The following is a 23,784-nucleotide window of genomic DNA, read 5'->3' as shown; positions in this document are numbered from 1 at the left end:
CAGAATGGAATATAGCAAATATGAAAGTATTATAGACTCGAATGGGATACATACTAATACAGTTATTTTGGAATACGAAGAGTTACATAAAGCCGAAAAAGATACAAGCACACAATCATATGACCAGTTGAATGTTACACGTATAGTTCAGTCTGAAACGACTAGTATTTTCTTCAAACACAAACTATCAATAGAAAAAGATAGCAAAATTCAATTGACAAACTCCACTGCTGTTACTTCGGAATATGCACAATTAGATAATGCTGAGAAAGATAAAAGCCCAAACGTGTATGTTCAACTGCATGTTACAGACGACACGATTGGCAATAAACAGACTAACTACAACTCCAAGACCATGATTTTAAGAGACCAGCAAAGCAAGAACGAACAAACAGAAGAAACAACTGCGCTGAATAATATGACAGTTACCTCGGAATATGAACAGTGGATTAGTGCTAAAAAGGATAAAAGCGTGAACGTGTATGATCAGCTGGATGTTGCAAACGTGATTGGTAATGACCCGACGCACCACAATCCGTGTCAATGATTACAAGAGATTCAGTTATAAACACATAGGGGATATAACTGAAAAGAATTATATGACAGTTACTATGAAATATACACAGTTAGATAATTCTAATAAAAGATGAAAGGATGAACGTGTATGCTAATTACATATTGATCACGTGTATTACCTTGACTGTACAAACGAACACTCTAAATCCGTGTTTGACGAGAACATTGTAAATGTAACATTTATTTCATTACATAATGTAGTTTAACAAATATGTAACTGTAACTGCTGTTCCATTTCATATTTTATCTAGAAATGTACCCGTTTTTGATAATCCCAAGTATAATAATAATCTAAAAATAGAACGGTAAGTTGCCGCGACAGTTATGCATTGACATTATCTTATATGACGTATAACAGGACCATGAGGGAATAATCACATGACTGTATTGTTTGAATCTTTTTATTTATATTTGAAAATATCAAGAATGGTAATAAAAATTGCATGATGTGTTTCGTAATTTCACTTTAAATCTGGAAATGTAAATTATTCTTCAATACTAATTAAGTATTGCCATTAACGTTTCTGGTATTTTAATACAAAATATAACAAGAATACTGGAATATGACGTATTTGTTTTTGTGCTAATGCGGCGTAAAGCAACCAATAATCAATCAATCGTATTTGTTTTTTTTTAAATATCAATATAAAGGTACATGTAGTCGGTTCGATAAAAAAAACAACACAAAAAACAACGTCGAACATCCAAATTAATAATATAATACCAAAATGCAGCAATATATCTTTCTGTTCATGCTTCGCTTTCAACATACTGTAAAAAAGGAAAATTTTTTTGTGAAATTTTCATCCAGACTTAGTTTAGTAGGGTTTAGACTTCGTTTAGCCTAGTTAATAGTTTAACGTTCATGAGTCAAGTATTTATAAGACATTGCAAAGAAGCCGTGAACTAGTTGAGTACAGGTCTATCATACTATTTGTTTATTTGGTAAACACAAAGTATCCACGCAACTTTAACATGTACTTGTTAATGTTTACTTCATCTACTAAACATGGAATTATAACATGTCTAACAATTAACTTACAGGTTTGAAAGAAATTAAGAAATTAAAACAATTGTTTTGAATATGGTCACCTGTTGATTATTACGAATGTTTTCATATAAAATACAAATTTACTTGTATGTAATAACATTTCTAAGCTAGTTTTGACTCTTTTTGGAACTCAATATTGACACTTAAAATATATTTATGACGTCTAACGAAGTTGTGTTATTTATTGTTATGAATCAGAAATGTACATGTATGCGCGGTTTTATAACCCTTTCACTTGTTCACGGCCTAATCATCAGGCTACAAGTCCATAACCTTGTCGGTTATTGTTGTTTGTCATTTAAACAATTACGTAGTAATACCATATATTTGTTTAATCATCAGTTCGATTAAAACCTGGATATATTATTATAGACACCTATTTATTATTGAAGACAGTTTATTAACCACTTTAACTTGTTTGTTACCTATTTTTACGTCTTAGGGAGGATGCCTCTTTATTGTTTACCACTCAGCATCCATTATGCATTTAAAGGCCCATGTATTTTTTAATGTGCACCATACTGTTCCCTTTCGGAAATATTGACATTAGTTAGTTATAAGTTCGTGTCCCTTTAATTATGAGCTGCAGATGTCTATAACAAAAATCTTTAACAAGACACTTTGAATAGTGCAAACATGATACAGAATTTAATGAACTTGAATACTCTGTTCCAAGAGATAAACTTGTTAAGATACAGGAAATATAAACAGAATTCATCAGATATCATAATTCATTGTAAGACACACCATTTGCATTACCAAGTGATAGTGTTATAAGAAATCATAGCATTTCAGTTAACCCATACACTTATTTTAAGTACGCGTACATTGTAACATAAGTATTTGTTGAACTTACATGTGAACAATGGTGGACGTATCTTAGCCGAGAACAGGATCGTATTTATCGCCACCATGTGTACTTGGTTTTTTTTCTTATCTTGCTAATGTAGTTTGTATTGTTACTCCTTTGATTAAACTATGAATAGAACTAATAGTGTTTTTTTTTGGCTAAATCAGACAGCAGCTCAAAAACATCCATGTCTTTATGACAACAAGGGAACAATTAAAGTATGCAACATTAGACATGTGACTATTAATTATTGACCTGATACATGTTCAAAACTTTACACTCTACATTGATATTAGACTATTACTACTAGCAATCATTATAAACTAAAGCTCTGATTCCTTTCACGGATTTGGCTTTACTTTTTGGAACTATTGGATTATAGCTCTTCATCTTTTATATAAGCTTTGGATTTAAAATATTTTGGCCACGAGCATCACTAAGGAGATATGTATTGTCGAAATGCGCATCTGGTGCAAGACCATTGGTACCGTAAATTGTATTACTACCACTGGGTCGATGCCTCTGCTGGTGGACTATAAGTCCCGGATGGTATCACCATTTGAGGGTTAATTGTTTAAATCCAAATAATTGACTCATTTATGTTTCTACAAACCGACAAAGATGAAACGTAGACTGCGAAGACGACACAGTCTAGAAAGAAATATCCACATATAAACTGGTTGCACAAAATAGAAACATGTAAAATTAAAGCAAAATATTATTTGTATACTGTGTTTTTACTTAACTAATAACCAGCTTATTGCATGATAAATTGTTATTCTGCGATCATTCAAGTGATATTTGTACCATTAGTGTATGGACAGAACTAACGCCTCTGTATATATTTGACATTCCAGTCTTCATTTCATTGTCAAAATTAGGATAATCTACAGAAACCCTACGACAAGTACGATATGCATTGATCATCAAATGTATTTCACGAATTTAACTAAAAATTATTATCACTCTAATATCATGTCACAGCAATATTATGTCTATATATAAATAAGACCGTTAGTTTTCTCGCTTTTTTTTTTACATTGTCATTTCGGGGCTTTTATAGCTGACTGTGCGGTATGGGCTTTGTTTATTGTTGAACACCATATGATGACCTATAAATATTAATTTCTGTGTCAACTTGGTCTCTTGTTGTCTCATTGACCAGCATATCACTTTTTTTTCATTTATATATCATGCATATTTGATAAAATGCATGTTCTTTCAGTCACGGAATTTTGGATATCATTTGGCATCTTCCATATTTTTTTAAGAACAGAAATAACTTAAAAAAACAAAACGGACCAAGAATAAGTGGTAACCCTGGTGAAGATTCCCACCACAATGTAAAACAATTCCCTAATATCACATCGTAAAAGAAGAACAACCGTATATTTTAGTGCAACAACCATTACTCTATAACACTATAAAATTTGTAAGGGTTCCGCGGAACCCAGTGTCTCGCCTACTCTTTCTGTTAATCGCAGGCTCAGCAAAAATGAGGAAATAAATCAATAAAATATTCCTGTTGATACTATCTTTTGATTGTAAGAAGATTCTGTCCAAGTTTAGTAAACATTCAGGATAGTTTATGAATCTAAAAAATGTTTATAAACTTTAACTGCAGACTGAATGTAATGTTGACTGGAAGAAAACAATCCTTCTAGATACTAGCTTTTGATCATAACCAAGCTTCTGTCCAAGTTTGGTAAAAATCCAGGACAGTTTAAGAAAGTTATTAAAATGTAAAAAAAAACTTTAACCACAGAGTGAATATTTGTGGAAAATTTGTGGACGCCGCCGCCGGAATGTAGAATTGCTTAGTGACGCTTATTCGACAAGAGTCGAAGGCTCGGTTAAAAAAAAACGACTTCTCTAGAATAACTTCATCTAAACATATATTAACGAGCTGAGTTATCAATAATCTGAATGAGACTTTAAATAATATGTGTATGTGTTACATTACATTACACGAAATGTGTACAAGTATTTATTTAAACATTATGATACACAAATATTTAAACATTATGATACACAAATCTTTAAACCCTTTGTTAATGACAATATATAAAATAATGTATTTAAACTTTACGTAAAGTATGACATTCAGTTTGAAATAGTCTTTTGTGTGTACTTAAACATTTTAAAAAAAACTTCCTGTTCCGTTTAACACCCACATGTTAACTAACTTACTGTATTAACACATCTTAAAGCTTGTTTTCCTTTTTCAAGTTTACTGTTTGTAATGTGTCAATTCGAAAATAGTTTTTGGTAGTTAATTTATAATCTTCACGATTGAAGGATATAGTTGGTACAGAGTTTTCGGAGTAAAAAAGCAGACTTCATTGTAACCCATATTTGATCTTTAAAATAGCTGACAAAACAATATTTTTTACTGGAATAGTACACCATCACCTAAGGTAAATTATATATGCTTTTAGTACCTAACAATAATTTTTAGTTTTTGTCACTTTTACATCAATATTCAAGTTTACTTTAATGATATTTGAATGCTACATCTGCACACATGAATGGTAGCCTTTTCCAGTGATGCTCGTTACTTAATATAAAAACAACGACACAATCGAATCTATTAATTGAAATACCAAAACAATTACCAATTTTTAAACGAATGTGATTAAGATTATTTTTTTTTAATGTAACCATGTAGTGCATTTTCTATCCTGTTACAAATTTCTAGTTATGATACTAAGAACATTCTAACGTGCTGAATTATGCTTGACAAAAACAGGATTAGTCGTTGTCGGGACGAGTAGAACATATATATTTAACTATAGGTACACGTGACACAGATATTTCAACTGCGAATATTGGTTTTGTCTGATTCTCTGTCCACATACATACTTTATATCCCACTCGTTCACTGCTTGTAACGTCTTTCAGGAAATAAACGGTAAAACAATCAAGTTAAACTATGTAGGAAAGGCAAGCCGTCAGTTATCGTACCAGCTTGCACATAAGGGCGAATAAACTGGTACCTAAATGATATGCTGGAACGTAAATACATCGATATCAAAAGGTAATTAAAGGAATCTGTTTGATCAAAATGATTCCATCTTAACCGACCCTCTTGTAGCCTTTTTCGGAAATTCTTAAGCTAGGAAATTGAAATGTTGTTGCTTTTTGTCCTTCGAAAATTATCTTCATTTTTAATTCAAAAAATCTTACTTTTAACAGTCGCTGTCATATCAAGAAAAACACTAGTTTAGCTAGCTATAAAACCAGGTTTTATCCAGCATTGTCTACAGACGGAAAATTCTTGTACCATGTTAAGGATACAACAGTTGTCAATTTGTTTGATGTGATTGAGTTTTTTATTTTGCCATTTGATTAGGGACTTTCCGTTATAAATTTTAATCGGAGTTAAGTATTGTTATGATTTTACCTTTTTCTACACAGGCAAATTTCACTCACATCAATTTCACGTGAATTTTAATTCATGTGAATCTCACGTGAAATTTACATCAATTTCACCTCAAACGAGCTTATACGTGAAACTCATGTGAAATCAGTTTTTGTGAGTTTCACGTGAATCTCATGTGAAACTCATGTGAATTTCACATGAAAATCACGTAAAAAAATTTCGTGTGAAATTCACATGAATTTTCTAAAAAGAGTATTTCAAATAACTTTTTAATTTTCAAATTTAATTAAATTCATGAAAAATATCATTTTTTGTTGTTGTAAATTTCACGTGAAATTCATGTGAAAAATTTCACATCAAATTCATGTGAATCTCAATTCACGTGAAATTCACATGAACATTTTCACATGAGTTCCATGTATAAGCTCGATTGAGGTGAATCTCACGTGAAATTTTTCATGTGAATTTCATGTGAGATTCATGTGAAATTCATGTGAGAAAATTTTGCCTGTGTAGTTAGAATTCGAAGAAATGTTTTGTTAATTTCAGAGAAACTTTAAGAAATAAGACGAGGTATGAATATCCGAACACACACCTTTGTCAGGATTATATTTTTGACGTTTTCCTGGAAATGTGGTATGGGTTAGTAGTAATGAAATATTTCATTTAAAAAGCTAACAAATATTATATTTATATAACAAACAGTGATAATTTAATTAACTTCTCAGTATATATTTCAGTCATATCTTAAAAACTAACCCTGTTTTATCTACCGAGCCTAAACAACGCACTAAACTTCATATATCTAGTTATACGTTTCCTCGTCGTAGTCTGTTTTCTGTATGTTCATTGATAATATGGCATGAGGATAACAGACTTTTGATATGTTTGTTAGTTGACCTGCTATCTCAGATGAGATTACCTTTGATAGGTTTGTGCATACGTATGAATACAACTGATATTATTCATCAATGAACTGGAATAATATATAGTGTACATAACAAATAACCTAAAGTCAACCACGATACATCTGGCCAAAGATTTATTGCAACAATGTAAGATCTGCAAAATTACGGTAGCATCTTTTGTTTTCAACTCTGACGAATATGATTTCATGCTTATGTTACATCTTGAAATTTCTGATTTTGTCCAGTGTCAAAATAAGAAAGTTTTATATGGTTCAGATAATATGTCTACAAAAAACAAAGCGTTATGTTAATTGCTAAAATAATTGCTCGATTTATATAAAAGTTATATCTCATAGAACAAGGATGTGTAAATGAAACTCTAAACAATGCAAGCGCCTGATATAAAAATCCGTATATCTTATTCATGAAAATAAATGTCCGTTGTTAAACGGAACAATGTTTGTTCAGCAGTATACAAAATGATCTTACGATGATGTTAATTGTAACATTGTGTTTGTTTCTTATGCACCTTTTTATCTATGATTCATTAAGACGATGGATTCTCAAGATATCTATAATACTAAAATTACGAGGTCCAATTTGTCAGCCGTCATCACGTAAAAACGACGAATCAAAGAATTCAACTTTATATATAACTAATATAGTACAAAGGTGTAGATTAAAAATTACACCACTCCAGGCACTTTTGTTTTCCACGTAATTAATATTGCCAATAATTAAGAAGTTCCGGGTCGAGTCCGATACCGATACCAATAGTATATTCATCTGTTACCTAATTACCTTATCTGTACGTTCCGCATTTGGCAGGCGCACCACCAAACGGTGTATTCAGGATATGCTATATACACGGGTCATAATCACAGGGTTGACACTACTAAATTGTCAAATTGTTACCTATTGTAGTATTTTAATCAGTAAGACTTTATAACATAACAATACGAATACTAAAAATAAGGCGTATAGGTACAGTTTTTAATTTGTTAGCGGGCATGACGTCATGAAAACAGCGAATCAAAGAATTCAACTTTATTTATAACTAATATAGGACAATGCTGTTGATTAAAAAAATTCTCCATCCCAGGACCTTTTGTTTTCCAAATATATTAATATTACCAATAATTGATAAGTTCCAGTTAGACGGGTTCAAACAGAAAGATTTGAAAGCAGAGAAAACTGTGATAACTATCTTATAACCGGCGGCATGACTTTATCAGATAAAAATACTAATATAAAAATAAGTCTTGTGCATAGTTATATGCTTTAATTCAGTCACGGACCCGCGATATCACGGGTGTGTTCTAGTCTTTTTATAAATGACCAAAGCAGGACGACGAATGTGTCTTATTCTAGCAAAAGTCTTCATTTGTACCGTTAGTGGATATTGTGCACGTTTGTTTTAAATAAAATTGTATAGACTTATGCCTTTTTTAATTCTCATAAAAATATATATCAATATTTGTGTTATTACATGTTGTCCAACATTCAGATAACAGAACACTTTTCTTCAATTCTTAATAAAATAAACTTAACTTATCTCTGTCGGAATTACAAAACATAAACTTAATTCAATGGGTTTTGCTTATTATGGAGGCCGTATGATGACCTATTGTTTTCATGTCTGTGTTATTTGCTCTCTTGTGAAGTGCTCTCTCACTAAATTTCACCCCACAACTTAGTTTTGATACAGCAGTCCATCAACTTAATCAAATACTCAAAGAACAACAAGATAGTTATGCCAAATAAATAATAAAACATTAAATTGTAGTTTAAAGTATTCGTGGTCGTTTTTTATAATGACCGTGTGTACGTGCTTAATATAGTTTTCTGCTAGTTTTTACTAAAGATTTTATTGTTCATCAGTAATATAATGCCTCGTTATGATATCAAGTCTAAACAATCATTATTGCCTTTTGGAATAAAACAAATCCTGTTTTAATCAGGTCCTGATTGGTTGGTCTTTCAATTGTAGGTCATGTTATATTCTTTTAATATGATTAACATGTCACTGTGTCTCCTTCTCCAAAAGAGGGTTTGATTACAGCATATTCTAATACTAGACTCACGTATGAGGAAATCCTATCAATTTCAGTTAGCGGATCGGAAACTACAATGAAAACATGGAAGCAAGCGGTTTTAGATTGCTATGGGAATAACTCGTTTTTGGAAAGCAACACCACTGTTCTTAAACAGTACATGGACAATCCTACTAAAATAAATGATAGTATTTGGGTTGGCAGCTTTCAAGCTTTACTTCCTTGGATTGAAATAAGAGGTAGGTAATGCATACACTATTCTAAAGTGTCGGTTGATTTATATTACTAAGAGAAAACTTTTTTTTTTTTATATTTATTCCATTCTGGTAACATAGTTGTTGTAAACTAGAGCAAGAAATGGAAAGAAAATAGAGCTTGACTTTGGTATTTGAATAGTAAATTGTTATGCTTTACATATATACACATGGAAAAAAGTATTGCAACACCAAATTGAAATTGAAGTTTAGAAAAAAACACTCTTTATTTTTTTGTGATATAATATGGTAAAATAGAACTAGTTAAACATTATTTAAGTACTATCTGAGTTTATTCAATAAATATCGACTCGATAAGTTTTTATCTGCACATACAGCTACTGTACCCGTAAACAGCAAAACAGATGTTTTTATCCTCATTGTTTTCAACACTTTAAATAACCAAGTTTTTAAAGTTATGTGATTGACACCTTAGCTTGTAATGGGTCCTTAACAACTCTTAACTGCAGCAAGATGGCAGATTATCAGCATAAGAGAAGCAGGGATGTCGCTGTAATAACTGGACGTATTGTTTGTCATCTCCATTCCACTATAAGTCATTTTTAGAATACAAATCAGGCAATACACGATGTTAAAGACCTTCCGAGATAATGAAGACCCCCTATACCATTTGTTAAAGAAAATCAAGCATAATGAAGGTTGGTCAGAAGGAAACCCATTGCATGCAAGACAATCCTAAAAAGAGAGTGGTGGCCATACAGGAGCCTTTTAACAAGAACTGTTCGAGATCAACTCATCGCTACTGGTTATCGTGCGATAAGACCATTTCGGAGACCTTTGCTAACGAACAGACACACAGTTTTCCGTATCCAAGGTAGTACAGAGCTCGCCAAAGCTGGAAATTAGCATCGTGGAGGAAGATCCAATGTTCAAATGCAATTTGGTTCATCTTCCTTGGTCCGATCGTAGCCCGGCTTTGAACCATATCGAGCATATATGGGACAATATTGGGCGGAAAGTGCGCGAAAGAACACCCCAGTTCATACACATCATGAAATAAACAATGCCCTTCTTCAGAAATGGTTGCTGCTACCTTAGCAAAAAAATATTCGAATTATGGCAGGTATCAGAAGACGTTAAGATGCGGTTCTCCGTTTGAATGGAGGCTGCGCACAAAGTACTAATTTTATGGCGTATAACGATCAACCATGATGTGAATAGTCATCTGAAGATTAATTTTGAAATGTCTGACATTGACAAGTTCGACTACAGTAAAAGTTGTAAAATGCATTTTTTGGTACAAAAAACACTTCATTTTGTTATTAAAATTGTGGTTATATAAATCATTTTTTTTTCAAACATCTTTTGTTCGTTTCAATGCCAATGTTACTATAAACTATGTTTCAATAATATTTTACACATATTTTATTATATTTCATCCAAAAAAAAAGAGGCTGATTTTTCAAGTTTTAAAAATTCAAGGTGTTGCAATACATTTTTCCATGTGTATATATAGAATAATTTAAAAGTGAAAAAAAAACCGATTGATTGCTTGTTCTGTAGTGCAGAAGTTATCAAAGGTACCATAATTATAATTTAGTACGCCAGACGCGCGTTTCGTCTACATAAGACTCATCAGTGACGCTCAAATCAAATTATTTATAAAGCAAAACAAGTATAAAGTTGAAGAGCATTGAGGATCCAAAATTCCAAAAAGTTGTGCCGAATACGGCTAAGATAAGCTATGCCTGGGATAAGAAAATCCTTAGTTTTTCCAAAAATTCAAATTTTTGTAAACAGGAAATTTATAAAATGACCACATTATTGATATAATTTTCAAAATTTTCACATAAAAAAATGATTTCGATAAGAACCATATTTGTTAGTTTTGTTGATATTGTTACATTAAATTTTATCACACCATCTAGCTATAAGACATTGTCATTTGAAAAAATGAATTTAAGTTTGAAGCTATGTACAACATGCAAGCAAACCTCGAATTCGTAGTCCTGTTTTGCTTATAATGTTGTGTCCTTATTCAGCAATCTTATTAGGTCTTGAACGTTCAAATGTGTTTGTTCAAACACATTACTGAAAAGACAGTACTTGTCGGAACGTGCATCTGGTGCTGTAATATTATTTTGGATTTGTACTAAAATTGTTTTCATTTATTCAAAAAATTATGGTCAAGTACAAGCAGATATGTACCAATCATTCATGTCTGTGAAAAAAAATGTTTTAAAATGAAACCAATTTGACCAAAATCATTTCCATTTGTTTGTTTTAAGCTTTCATTTTATTTCTTTTCATAAAAAGGTTGTTACAATATACCACTTACATGCAATAGCTTAGAAATAGATGAAACAAATGCTGCAAGTTTACAGCTGTGTCAAGTCAAATGCATGAACAGACGATATTTTGCATTTAACCAAAAGGTAGGTTTATATTTACTTTGATCCTTTAACAAAAATATAAAATTAAAAAAAAATTTGAACCAACCGTTTAATCAGAAAAATTACTCTCGCTATAAAGTAGTTAGACAAACAATTATTTTGATCATCGAGAAGCTAAATTTTCCCTTAACAACACAATTCATTTAAGCGTTCTGCTGATTTTACAGAGTTATCTTTCTGTATTGTAAGGGACCACCTTAAAAGCTATTCGAAATCTATTCTTAACAAGAAATGTCAGAATATTTTATTGGGTTGAACAGTTTACGGACATACAATACAACATAAACACTAGAAAAAATCTGATTCAAAGTTGAACTCGTCTTATCCATAAACAAAACTTCTATACACAGACAAAAAAAATTAAGAAGGACGTAATTGAATAATATCCTTGATACAGTCGCATGACAAAAAACCTTCGGTTTTTTCAGTTAAAACTGTTATGTTATCGTCTTTTAAGTACTACATTATAGAAAATAAAAACCACAATGATCCCTCAAACAATATATGGTGTAATAATTCACTAAGAGAATCATGTTTGTCTGTTTTGGCATGTTTGTCTATTTTGGCATGTTTGTCAAAATCTTTTCTTCCAAATTTGTAATTTTTTTTATAGTTCTCGTACGCGTCATATCAAGATAAATGAAAACGTCATTAAATTTAACTTGGTTTATTATATTTCCTTAATTATTCGCGGATTCATTGATTCCTTAAAAGAATCAAATGACTAGGTTATAATTGGCCGCGTCCAAATTGTGACATTGAAAATAAATGCCTTGTTGTAGTGAAACGCTCGTCATGTTTACTGTTTTATTTTTGTCCGCTTCCGATTTTCACTAAATGTCTGTACCAACACATGACACTATTAGGAATTTGACACTTATTTTTCTTTCGTTTCATGCGTATGAGCTTGACAATTTGTCATTTTATTTTAATAAGGGACTTTCAGATTTTAGTTTTCTTTGGAGTTCGATTTTGTTGCTCTTTTTCACTTTGTTCTAGGTTTTTGACTTTATAGTGCTTTGGTTTAGAAATACTACCAAACAATTTTTTTTACACATACATTGGAATCTGTATTTCAAAACTAAAATGAGCAATACAGCTAAGGAAATCAAACACTGAAGGGTTATTTTACAGTACTAGTTTATGATTCAACTAAATTACACAAAAAGCTAAAAATAATAATTAATAAAATCAGAAAATAAAATTCTCTATTTAAACGTATTTTTTTTGTAGAATGAGAGATGTGTGTGCTTTGATGAACATGATAGAGTAAAGAAAGAGACTGACAATGCAAGTTTCTGTCAAGAATTTATAGACCGTGGAAACAGCAATACACACGCTGTCGTGTACAAAGGTTTTCATTAACAATTTGTTTTTCTCTCCGACTATAAATCAAGCATGTGAACTATTGAGCAGACAACTAGACAAATACTTTTCAAAAGTAATGGTACAAACCATTATTGAATTTACCGTCTTCAAGAACAAACATTTTCCAAATGGAGTTTAAACTATATTTTCATAAAGTTCACAATAAGCTCTTTACGATAAACCAAAAAAAAAAAACCAACTCATATCGTAACGTTGTCTTCATTCATCATTGTTCATATGTGAAGAACAGCAGGATTCAACTTTTTTCGTCAAGTTCATTAATGATAGATTAAGTATCACAACATGATAGCAGAGAAACCATAAATGAATATATCAAAGATTTTATTTCACTAAGTTATATCTGCGATGCACCACCATGTCAATAAAAAATATTACCACTCATTACTCATGCAAAATGGAAATTCTCATTACTCTATAGGTTTACGGTTTTTTTTCGCCTAAAATAACCCTGAAATATGTTAGAAACAAAATTAAGCTATTCGCATGTACTATGATAAGAATATATATACCTATTTAGAATCATTTCTTCAGAAACATACATTCAATTTCTTCACCAAGTAAGTGATTGAAGTCAGAAACAACCACTATTGAAAATTGAAAATAAACTCATCATAGATACCAGGACTAAATTTAGTATATACGCCGACGCGCGTTTCGTCTACAAAAGACTCGTCAGTGTCGCTCGAATGCAAAAAAGTTAAAGAGGCCAAATAAATTACGATGTTCAAGCCATTCCATTTGTCAAGATGTATAGAAATGGTTAAATGTTTAAAGACTCTGAATACAGAATCCCGAAGTGTGTTGTCGTATTTTTAATCTTTGAACTATGGTTTCCGTAATGTATTTAACTCTTATTATTAGGACACATTGTTGAGTACAATACTTGTCGCACTGTAAATGCACTGTGATGTCTTCTTCTCTTGATCATATGAAAACAACCAACACAATAGATATAGGAAGATATGGTGTGAGTGCCAACGAGACAACTCTCCATCCAAATAAAAATCTATAATAGTAAACCATTATAATTCAATGTACGGCCTTCAAAACGGAGCCTTAGCTTACATCGATCAATAAGCAATTAAGGACCCCAAGATTACTAGTGTAAAACCATTCAAACGAGAAAACCAACGGTCTAATCTATATAAAAAACTAAAAACGAGAAACACGTATAAATAACATAAACAAATGCTTGTATTCGTGTGTATTACGTGGTTGAACATACTTCTCCTTTCAATGATATATCTTTTTTTTATTTTATATAAAAGCATGATATATGATACAATGTTTCTGCATATTTGTTTAATCTTAAAACCAAAACAAATATTTTATTTGTATCTCTAGTTTTTGATGGATCATTAAATTTAGCGGGTTTTAACCATGACTGCCTGTTTTACCAATGTCACTCAAATGGCTCAAAGTTAACTTTTTCTACAAAAGAATGTTTTACATATTCCAGATCGTACTGTCGTAAGTATATGATATTATGAATAACACAATCGGTAGGTAATGGATTTGTATTGCCAGACGAGCGTTTTGTCCACGAAAATCTCACAGTGACGCTGACCAAGAGTAAAGAAATGGAGAGAATTGAACTTGAAAAATAAAAATTGAATGGTGTGCTAAATATTAAAAAGTCGCGTATGTCTTGTTGGCGAAAGTCCTTATTTTTTTCAGTACACTAAATATATATTTGAATACTAAAAAATAGGAAAAGAACATAGAATGTATGATATTTCATCTATTAACCAAGTTATATTTCGGACTCCCGGTAATGGGGGTATAGGGGTATTTAATTATATTTCATCAGAATGTATCTTACATGCTTGGTCATCATGAAAGCCGATGCATAATGCTTGATTGTATGAGTAACATAATGGAAGCATACGGCATAAAAGCACCACACGGTACAAAAATTCTATCATTGTTAAATTTCTCTCCTTTATATGATATCTAGGGGATGGGCGAAGAGCTGTTGGTCCTGAAGTTCAGGTTTTCCAGCAATATCGTGGTACTTGTGAGGATCAACATTTCACTTATCCACTACTTTATTCGGAGAATCCAGTAGAACTTTGTAACATATCAGAATCACTTATCCCAGGAACAGATGTTTGGGTTGGTGTTTACAGACAGACACTATACATGAACAATTCAGATAAAACAGGTAATAGACCGGGCGTATCATAGTTTTTACGATGATAGTTCAACACAAAAGAGGCAGAAAATTTATTTCACAAAATTTGATAAACTTAATGTGAATTTGAATTTCTTTGAATGCTCTTCGATAGGCAGTGCCATTTCCATTATATTTCGTTTCATCGCAAATGTTTGATTTTTACGATATGCAAGTATCCTTCAAACATAATTCAGTTCTTAATTTTTGTACTGACAGAAAACTAATATGTTACTTGTTGAAACTCCTCAAAACGCTATTGGATGATAATAAAATACTATTGCTTCAAAATTGGTTCAAGCAGACTAGTTTTATTTAGTATTAAACTGATTATTTTAAACACAATAATTGTACATTATTCGTTTTTTTAGTTGTAGTGATCTTAACAATTACATAGTCTACAAACTGACTTAATGTTTTACTCAAAAACTGGGTAAAGATTAAGTAAATTGCTTACATTTTTATATCTTTTAGTTGGTATTTTATTTAAGAATTAGCGTACCCTGTCAGATAATACTGACAAGAATTCTGTCTTTGCCTATTGTCTTGAAAAAAAGATATAAACAAATCATCCATAGAAAGTATTAAACAATGTTTAAATATGACTAATCATTTTTCAGTTTCAGTGAACGAATTTAGTTCCATTCTACCTCTTTAATTTGTTTTCACAGTATCATAATTTGTACTTTTACATCAAATACCGACACATTGATCCATTACCATGTGGTTTCATATTTTAATTTTGTTTCCTAATAGTTACACAATACTTCGACCAAATTGAGCCGTACATTTTACGGTGTGATCATATAGCAGCGAATGATGAGTTACAGCAAGCCGAAAATTGCAGCGAAAAACATCATTACAAATGCGCGTCAGGTAAACACATTAAAATGTATAACTAGAATCAAATCGAAATTAATTTGGTTGTAATTCGTTATTTAAGAATACACAAAATACATAGGTACATGTTCTATGCATATTTTAGAAAATTAGATAGTTGCTTATACTTTGGTTTACCTAAAAGTGTGAAATCTACAAATGCCTGGTATGTCCATCGTAAAAGATTATTTTTTTCATTGAGAACGAAGTAAAACAAGAAAACAGTCACTTGCTATGTGGTAAAATCTATCTTGAATTCTGTACTTTCTGATGTGTCCTCCATATATTGAAATAAATTAGAATTGAATCACAAATAATTTAATCATCTTACTCCTGGTGTATGACACATTCAGACAACAGTTGTGCCGTACATGTGCATATGTATTTGATCAATATTGTACTTTAATTTGGTTGTCAAAAGTTGAAATGGTAACCTGTAATTCCTTGTTTGTGTATCAATGACAGCATGCTGCAACATTTTTTTTTATCATAATAATTTCAATTCCTTTGATTGGAACCTTTTCTTAAACTATTGCCACAAGTCTACAAAATGATAAAATAGAATTGATAACACGGGTAAAACTAATGGTGTACATACTACGAGAGTATCAATCAGATTCGTGATATATTAAATTGTAATTTTTTTTATCCTTCAGACACTCAAATAGATATTCAGCTTGAACCAATCAACACCACTTCAACTGTGTGTCAATCTAAAGGTACGGTACTATTAATCTTGCAGCAATCAATCTCATGTGATATGTTAGTTTAAAGTAAAACAAAACACATATCAAACTCACAGAAAAATTCCAAACGGACATTTATGGCAAAGTTAAAAGCCTCATGGACACCAAAGTATTGGACAACAACTGTCATATTTCTGATACGTAACATCGATTATCTAATCTAGAAGATGGAGGATTAAACCTTGCCCTACAATCATCCAATCTTTCAACCTGCATAAAAGTTCATCACATTAAAAAATGTGTTAACAAAACAAACAGACACAATAGCCAAACATGTCTAAATTAGGGGCACAGAGGTCTACATTGTGTTTTAGTCGTAATCACTATAAAACAAACAAATACGTTACAATGAAGTAGAAACGGACATGAGACAAAGTGCATTAACAAAAATGGAAGACAAGGAAATACAAATTAAGTATAGTGCAATAACACAATGACGGGATGTATAAGTACAGATCCACATCATATGTAATATGACTTTGATAAATTTGCTGCAATTAAAGTAGAAACCAGTGCTACAAAACAAAAAACAAAAAATGATCAGATAGACAATTACATTTAAACAACAGGACTGACTGCCATATTTCATTTGCGAGCTTGTTTCTATCTTCATATGTTTTTTTTTTCTTTTTTGGTAACTGTTTAGAGTATCCCTGGATTTATACGTTATAATAGCCCCTTAACTTATTCATTCTCATTGTTCATTGTGTTCATTTTACTTTCAGACACTGCTACAGGAAACATAGATATTCAGAGTTCAGGTAAAATGTAATAAAAAATCAACTAAATTCGAATGTTTTTAAAACAGACATTTATTAATCCATTAATTTTTCATACAAATATATATATATATACCGTAAATTCTACAGGTTGAATTTAATTTATAAAATTATGGTGCATAAATTCAGAACAGCAAACACTCGACAATAAATTCCCAGAAAAAAACAAAGTTTACATGGATCATTTCATCTATACGTCAAAATAAGACATTTAGCACGGTGCCAAGAGGCTCAAAACGGTGTTATACAAGAGGCTCATAACACCGTTTTGAGTTAAGTACTTGACTACATTTACATGAAAGAAAAAAAAACCGAAATGTGTGCTGTGGCGAGGTTGTTCCACTTTGTTCCAATCTGTGATATATTCTTGTTGATTGATATTTTATGACGATGTAATATGGAGTGGAACAACTGTATTTAACCTTACATAGAGACTATAACTGTCAACTGTATACAATGACCATGTTACTCAGACGGTTGGTTGCTTTTAAATAGGTGTGTCACATTTGATAATGACTGTTTTCTATCTGGTGTACTAGTAAACCTGGCTTCCTTTTCGTAGTCATAAAATAAGACTTAATTAAGACATCAGTTTATATCGATTATGCAAACAAAGCAAGAACACACCCAAAATATAAGGAAATGGCAAAAACTCTTAACGGATCGAGCTGATGGCATCAACATGGCTAACATATCCTGATTTGTATGCATAACTCGCCATGCATAGTTTGGAATGTCAGCCTTGGGAAAAAAAATGATAAAATTCCGTATATGACCCTTAACAAGAGTATGTCGATGTGCATATACACATAACTAGCATTCACCAAATAAAAACCCAGTAAAAAAAGATAAGGACTAAACAACACAAACGTTATACAAATATATAATACAGTTTCCGTGTTAATGGTAGTGAAGAACTATCGGAGAACAAGCTGAAAGAAGTTTATATTTTGATTAGAAATAATGCCATCTTTCGAAAAAAAGGTATTGGCTCATATGCATTACGTTTTTGGCGTATTGAATTTTAAACCTGATGCTTTTTGTTATCTATAGCTATTAATCATGTTTTTCTTTGTCTAATACGTTCTCCTATTTATTTGTATTGTAGTCCTGTAATATCATGTTGTCATTTCAATGTTTTATTAAACATTGCCATTAAAGTGCGAGGTTTGGCATGCCACAAAACCAGGTTCAATCCACTATTTTATCCTTTAAAAATGTCCTGTACCAAGTCAGGAATAAGGCCATTGTTATATTATTGTTCGTTTCTGTGTGTTACATTTCAGTGTTTTGTCGTTGTTCTTCTCTTATAATTAATAAGTTTCCCTCGGTTTTAGTTTGTTACCACGATTTAGTTTTTTGTCCATGGAGTAATGAGTTTTGAACAGCGGAATACTACTGTTGCCTTTATATACCATATAAAATGAAAACGGCACACTCATTGAGAAGATATATGAAAATCAGAACATGTACATTGTACTAACCAATCCTTACAACAATACAAAAAAAGGTTAAATTCATATCATAAATAAGGAATTGTTAATTCTTCAATATTACCGAACGAAACATAAAACATCAAGATAGTCATTTGTACTTTTATCTATAAATTTATAAAGCTTAGGGAGACAGTTGAAACGAGAAAAACTACTTCATAATTACAAGAGTTTGAAAAACGTTTTTTTTTTTTTTTTTTTTATATCTGACCTTTGCGAAGACGTGTTGCTATTGGCATATCTTAATCTGAGGATAAACTTAATTCCATTAAAAAAATAAATAAAGACATATAAAAAGTAGCTTTGACGGCAGCACCAAATTCTTAAATACATTTAAAAACAGTCATTTATTGAAGAATTAAATTAATGTTGTGTGTTTTGTAAACATTTAAGCCACTACGGAATATGTAGCAAGATCAACTCTTTATATACATACGACCGATTTCATTTTAAACGGAGATTTTGTTAAGAAATAGTATTTTACTTTTTGCATGTTATTTCCCTACTTTTTTTGTACTCGACAAATTTTATATAACAGAAAAAGAAATGAATATTATTATCAAGGATACATGTGGAGGGGATTAAGATTATTCATATTATTATTATTATTATGAAATATATTTTGATATAGGTATAATTGCCGGAACAGTAACATCGATATTGGTGATTGTAGTTGTCGTAGTTATAGTTGTATTCACATATAGAAGGTCTGTATTATTTTGTCATTTATAGTTAAGTATACAACAGTTTAAGCCTAGTATAAATAATGTAGTTTTATAATTCACAAACGATTGCTGTAATATCTCATTGTGTGATAGTTCTGAGTGTTCATAGTATTGTACAGGATGTACAAATCTTAATACATGAATCCTTATGTATCGTTGGATATTACTGTGTAAATACTAAGATAAAGATGTTTGAGTAAAAACCAATCTAAATGTTCATTAATGTTGCTAAATATTTATTGTCCTATACATATATAGGTTTACCTCAAAAGACAAAAAAAAATGTATTTACAATACTTTTGTCCTTAGATACATTACATTGTTGGGAATTGCTACTGCTTCACTCATATGCTCTTTGTGTCAGAACACAACAGGTCGTCTACCGAATGAATATCTAACCAAACCTTAAACCATACGATTCACAAGATACTGATTCATTGATTCACTAGTAGGGTGCATAGTGTTATGTCAGCATCACATGTAAAATATGTATTAAACATATCATAAATATGGAGTTAAAATCAAATGTTAATGATGTGAATTATATCGTTGTAATGTGAAATAATCATTAAATTATTTCAGATTCAACTCTAAATCCTGGAAACGTGAGGATAATCACAGAGAAGGAGAACCACCTAACAATAATATACAGGTACAAAAAGAAGCAGAAGATGAAAACGAAATTTCTAGAGTAGTTTCAATTATTGTTGATGCATCCAATATTAAAGAAAAAACAATAATCCATGCTATTGCAAATCCAGGATACAATGATCTTCAAGTAAATGTCGATACACAAACAATTCAAAATGGAGATCAACAAAGTTTAAATTCCATGGCAAATACTATGACAACTGCTGACTACTGCCTAGCAAAGCCAACAGACCCGGTTGACATGACTATTTACACAGATAATGCAGACTACGACCATTTACATAGTGTAAAACATCATCAAGAAAAAGACAACGTGAATTTGTATGACCATGTTCCGAACATAGTTGATTCAGATGACACTTATGACCATTCAGCAATAAATATGCGTACATCTGAATCTAACAATTATGATCACTTTGATGTTCAAAACTAACGAAACTTGTGTACTGTCTGGTATTGTTTGGATTTTTTTGAAAGGGTTCTTTTTTGTAACGCGTTGGAATATATATTACGTTCGATTTGTTTTTCAGTACTGTCCATTTATAAAACATCAGTAATAGTTTTACTATCACATATTTTTACGTTATTATAACCCTATAATATGATTGAACTTTAACGTAATGTAGATTGTTTATTAAATTTTTATTGTCAATTTACTGTTTTATCTGCAGTATCGTGTTACCTGTTATGAACCCGCAATTACCGGTTGTATGTGACACCTCTTTTGAAGACTGCTTGGAACAATATTTGCTTTTATAGCTGACTATATGCGGTATGGGCATTGCTCATTGCCGTACGGTGACCTATAATTGTTAATGTTTGTGTCATTTTGGTCTTCTGTGGATAGTTGTCTCATTGGCAATCATACCACATCATCTTTTTTATATCACTGTTTAAAATGTCATGTGTTGTAAAATTTGAGCTTTGATAGCATCAACTAAGACGACATTTTATCGTTTTAGATTTAATAAGTGAACATGTTTAAAAGTTACAATTATTTGTTTGACAATACAATTTTAAAAATCATCTGAAGTTCAATTATATATCATGAATTCTAACATGACGTCCTTCAAACGCTTTGAGTACATACCCGTGGAAAAATATGTATATATTGCCTTGGCTGACCCAATTGTACGCCAACGTCATATGATTTTATGAATGAGGTACCCGATAACATCTAACGACGATGTAAGAATATAAGTGAAACCTAAAATCATCACGACAAGGAAACGTGAACAAACGATGTTAAAATGTGGTAAAAGCCTATTGTTTTATACATATAAGACGTATAGGTAGATTATCATTTAAATTCATACAACACTATCCAAATACGTTGAAATAAATAGTTTAAGCATTGGACTAATTCAGTTTGTTCCGTTTTTTACGCCAAACCTTATAGTGCGTTATAATTGGAACAGCAAATACAAGCCACCACTTAGATCGCTTCGATCTAAAATAATTGATGTATGTGTCCTATTAGCTATAAGAATCGTAAAGGTTTAGAAGGCTTGCATATATTTACATTATACCACGGGTTGTCCCTTATAGCCGAAAGGTTAACCCTCGCTATCGTTTAGGCTAATATATTTGGCTTAAAGCACGTAAAGGGCCAACCCGTGGTAAAATCATGATATATTCATGCCCGCACGAAGTAGTTCGGCCTATGTATATCTGCAATGATTAAAATTGTTTTCTTTATTTGAAATGTTAAAAGTATTTTATTTATTATTTCCAACTTAAGTATGTCACAGATTATCAGTGAAAGAACTGCACCAATGGCCGAATATTTTATTATCTTAAATTTTATCCCATCAAATTAAAATACCTTGTTTGATAAAAACGAGTTCCAAACGATTGACTAATACAATACGTTTACTAGAGGAGAATTGACTTTGAAGTTAAATAGGTCAAACATTTTAAAAATGCTCGTTCAACTGCACCAACCATCGCGGTTTGAAGAAGATTAGTAAATATATGTTTTTATCATACGAACCAAAAGTCTATTTGCATTGGGTTCTAATTTCTTAATTGTATTTGTTTTATTTATAAACTGATTAGTATAAGAAATTCGAAACAGAATAGCAAAGATGTCACAGTAGACTCCCTTTACCAGTGTTGAACGAACTGCCATTCATTTTATATGATAGTTGTTTTTAAACAACTTTGTTTACCTCTGCAAATTTAGATACACGAATTGACAGATAAGAGAAGGATAAGGGAACTTTAGTTTTACATTTTGATTAGGCTTGTGTTTTGAGGTTATAATTCCAAACGTCTTTACTTTTGACTTTATTATTGTACTTTAAATCTCCAGATTGACCTTCATAAAGAGAACTAGCTATGCAATGTTAAGGCACATTCGTCGACTGCATAACCATGCATTCCGGATGAAATATTGATAACACATACAGGAGGAGATTTGACATCAACGGTATAAGTCATTGTATTATTCAGATGGTTCACAATGGTAATAAAATGTTCTTCGCCTCTTGTTATTTCTGTTTGTCGTGAGTCCTCATGTTTTAAGTGTCAATCTAATTAATGCGCACTTTCGTTTTTCTCTCTCCAAACAATGCCACCTGACCCCTTTGCATATTTTTAAATATGTGTTGTCTCTTGAAATGTCGGTATAAAAAACGTTTATATGTCCCGGAGTATATACAAATTGCATCCTGATGCTCATTGAATTGCATCTGGACTTTGGAGCTTTTCGAGGTTGCAAATGGCATCCGCTTTAAGTTGGTTACACAAAGATAAAATAATGTAACATTTGACATGACGATCTCAAATGAAGTGACTAACTACCCTCACATTTTGCTATAATATTAGCTTCAGGAAACATTAAAAGTAAATGTCGAGTCTGCTACACATTCCACTTCCTTAAACTCTCTATAAGAGGACATATAGGAACTTTGATTGTCTCTATCAGACTAGGTGTTATATAGGCCTTGTATCTGGCTTGAATTGTTATACATGTAGATGTCAAAATGAAACAAAAAGAAAAACAACATTTCAAGTCGAAATTATCTTTATGGGACAACGAACTTGATATGGTTGTTTCATGTGGTATAAAATATTATATTAATTTCTAATTTTTACATTTAGCTTAACAAACAATTGAATTGTAACGTTCATGTATTCTATAAAATGGAAAATACTCGTAGTGTAAACATTTTACAAACAAGCTTCAAAAAATGAATAAATGTTGTGAAATCTTACTTATAATTATGGCATTCAGGTGGAACAAAAATGTTTATTATAACAGAAAGAATAAAACGAATGCTATTCAGGATTTTTTACCTTAATACTAATGCATTTCAATTCAGTTTCTTTAAAGTTAGATAACGTACTTTAAAGCTTAGTTTATAAAAAAATGCACAATACTGTTTTTGTTTGGGTCAAATCACATTTTAACCAGAAATAATATGATTAAAGCCATATTACCTGACATTTGAAAAAA

At 31.2% G+C, this 23,784-nt stretch overlaps 1 protein-coding gene across 1 annotated transcript; it reads left to right on the top strand.

Moving 5' to 3' along the window:
- Nucleotides 1-4,662: 4,662 nt before the first annotated feature.
- On the top strand, nucleotides 4,663-21,129 carry LOC134690068 (uncharacterized). Its single transcript, XM_063550043.1, has 12 exons — nucleotides 4,663-4,894; nucleotides 6,409-6,501; nucleotides 8,878-9,060; nucleotides 11,353-11,471; nucleotides 12,723-12,843; nucleotides 14,223-14,348; nucleotides 14,836-15,042; nucleotides 15,808-15,927; nucleotides 16,587-16,649; nucleotides 17,402-17,437; nucleotides 19,580-19,655; nucleotides 20,256-21,129. The coding sequence occupies exons 2-12, from the start codon at nucleotides 6,435-6,437 to the stop codon at nucleotides 20,755-20,757; spliced, it is 1,620 nt and encodes a 539-aa protein (XP_063406113.1). The 5' UTR covers nucleotides 4,663-4,894; nucleotides 6,409-6,434; the 3' UTR covers nucleotides 20,758-21,129.
- Nucleotides 21,130-23,784: the final 2,655 nt, after the last annotated feature.

The sequence above is a fragment of the Mytilus trossulus genome, chromosome 11 (assembly GCF_036588685.1).
Source record: "Mytilus trossulus isolate FHL-02 chromosome 11, PNRI_Mtr1.1.1.hap1, whole genome shotgun sequence".
Lineage (NCBI taxonomy): Eukaryota > Metazoa > Mollusca > Bivalvia > Mytilida > Mytilidae > Mytilus > Mytilus trossulus.
This window is presented reverse-complemented; position numbering and strand designations above follow the sequence as displayed.

Bases quoted from the DNA above. Each gene is read 5' to 3' on its own strand.
- LOC134690068 (XM_063550043.1), top strand. From the start codon at position 6,435: ATGAATATCCGAACACACACCTTTGTCAGGATTATATTTTTGACGTTT. The intron at 11,472-12,722 runs GTAGGTTTATAT...TTTTTTTTGTAG, and splicing joins ATTTTGCATTTAACCAAAAG to AATGAGAGATGTGTGTGCTT. The intron at 19,656-20,255 runs GTCTGTATTATT...AAATTATTTCAG, and splicing joins GTTGTATTCACATATAGAAG to ATTCAACTCTAAATCCTGGA.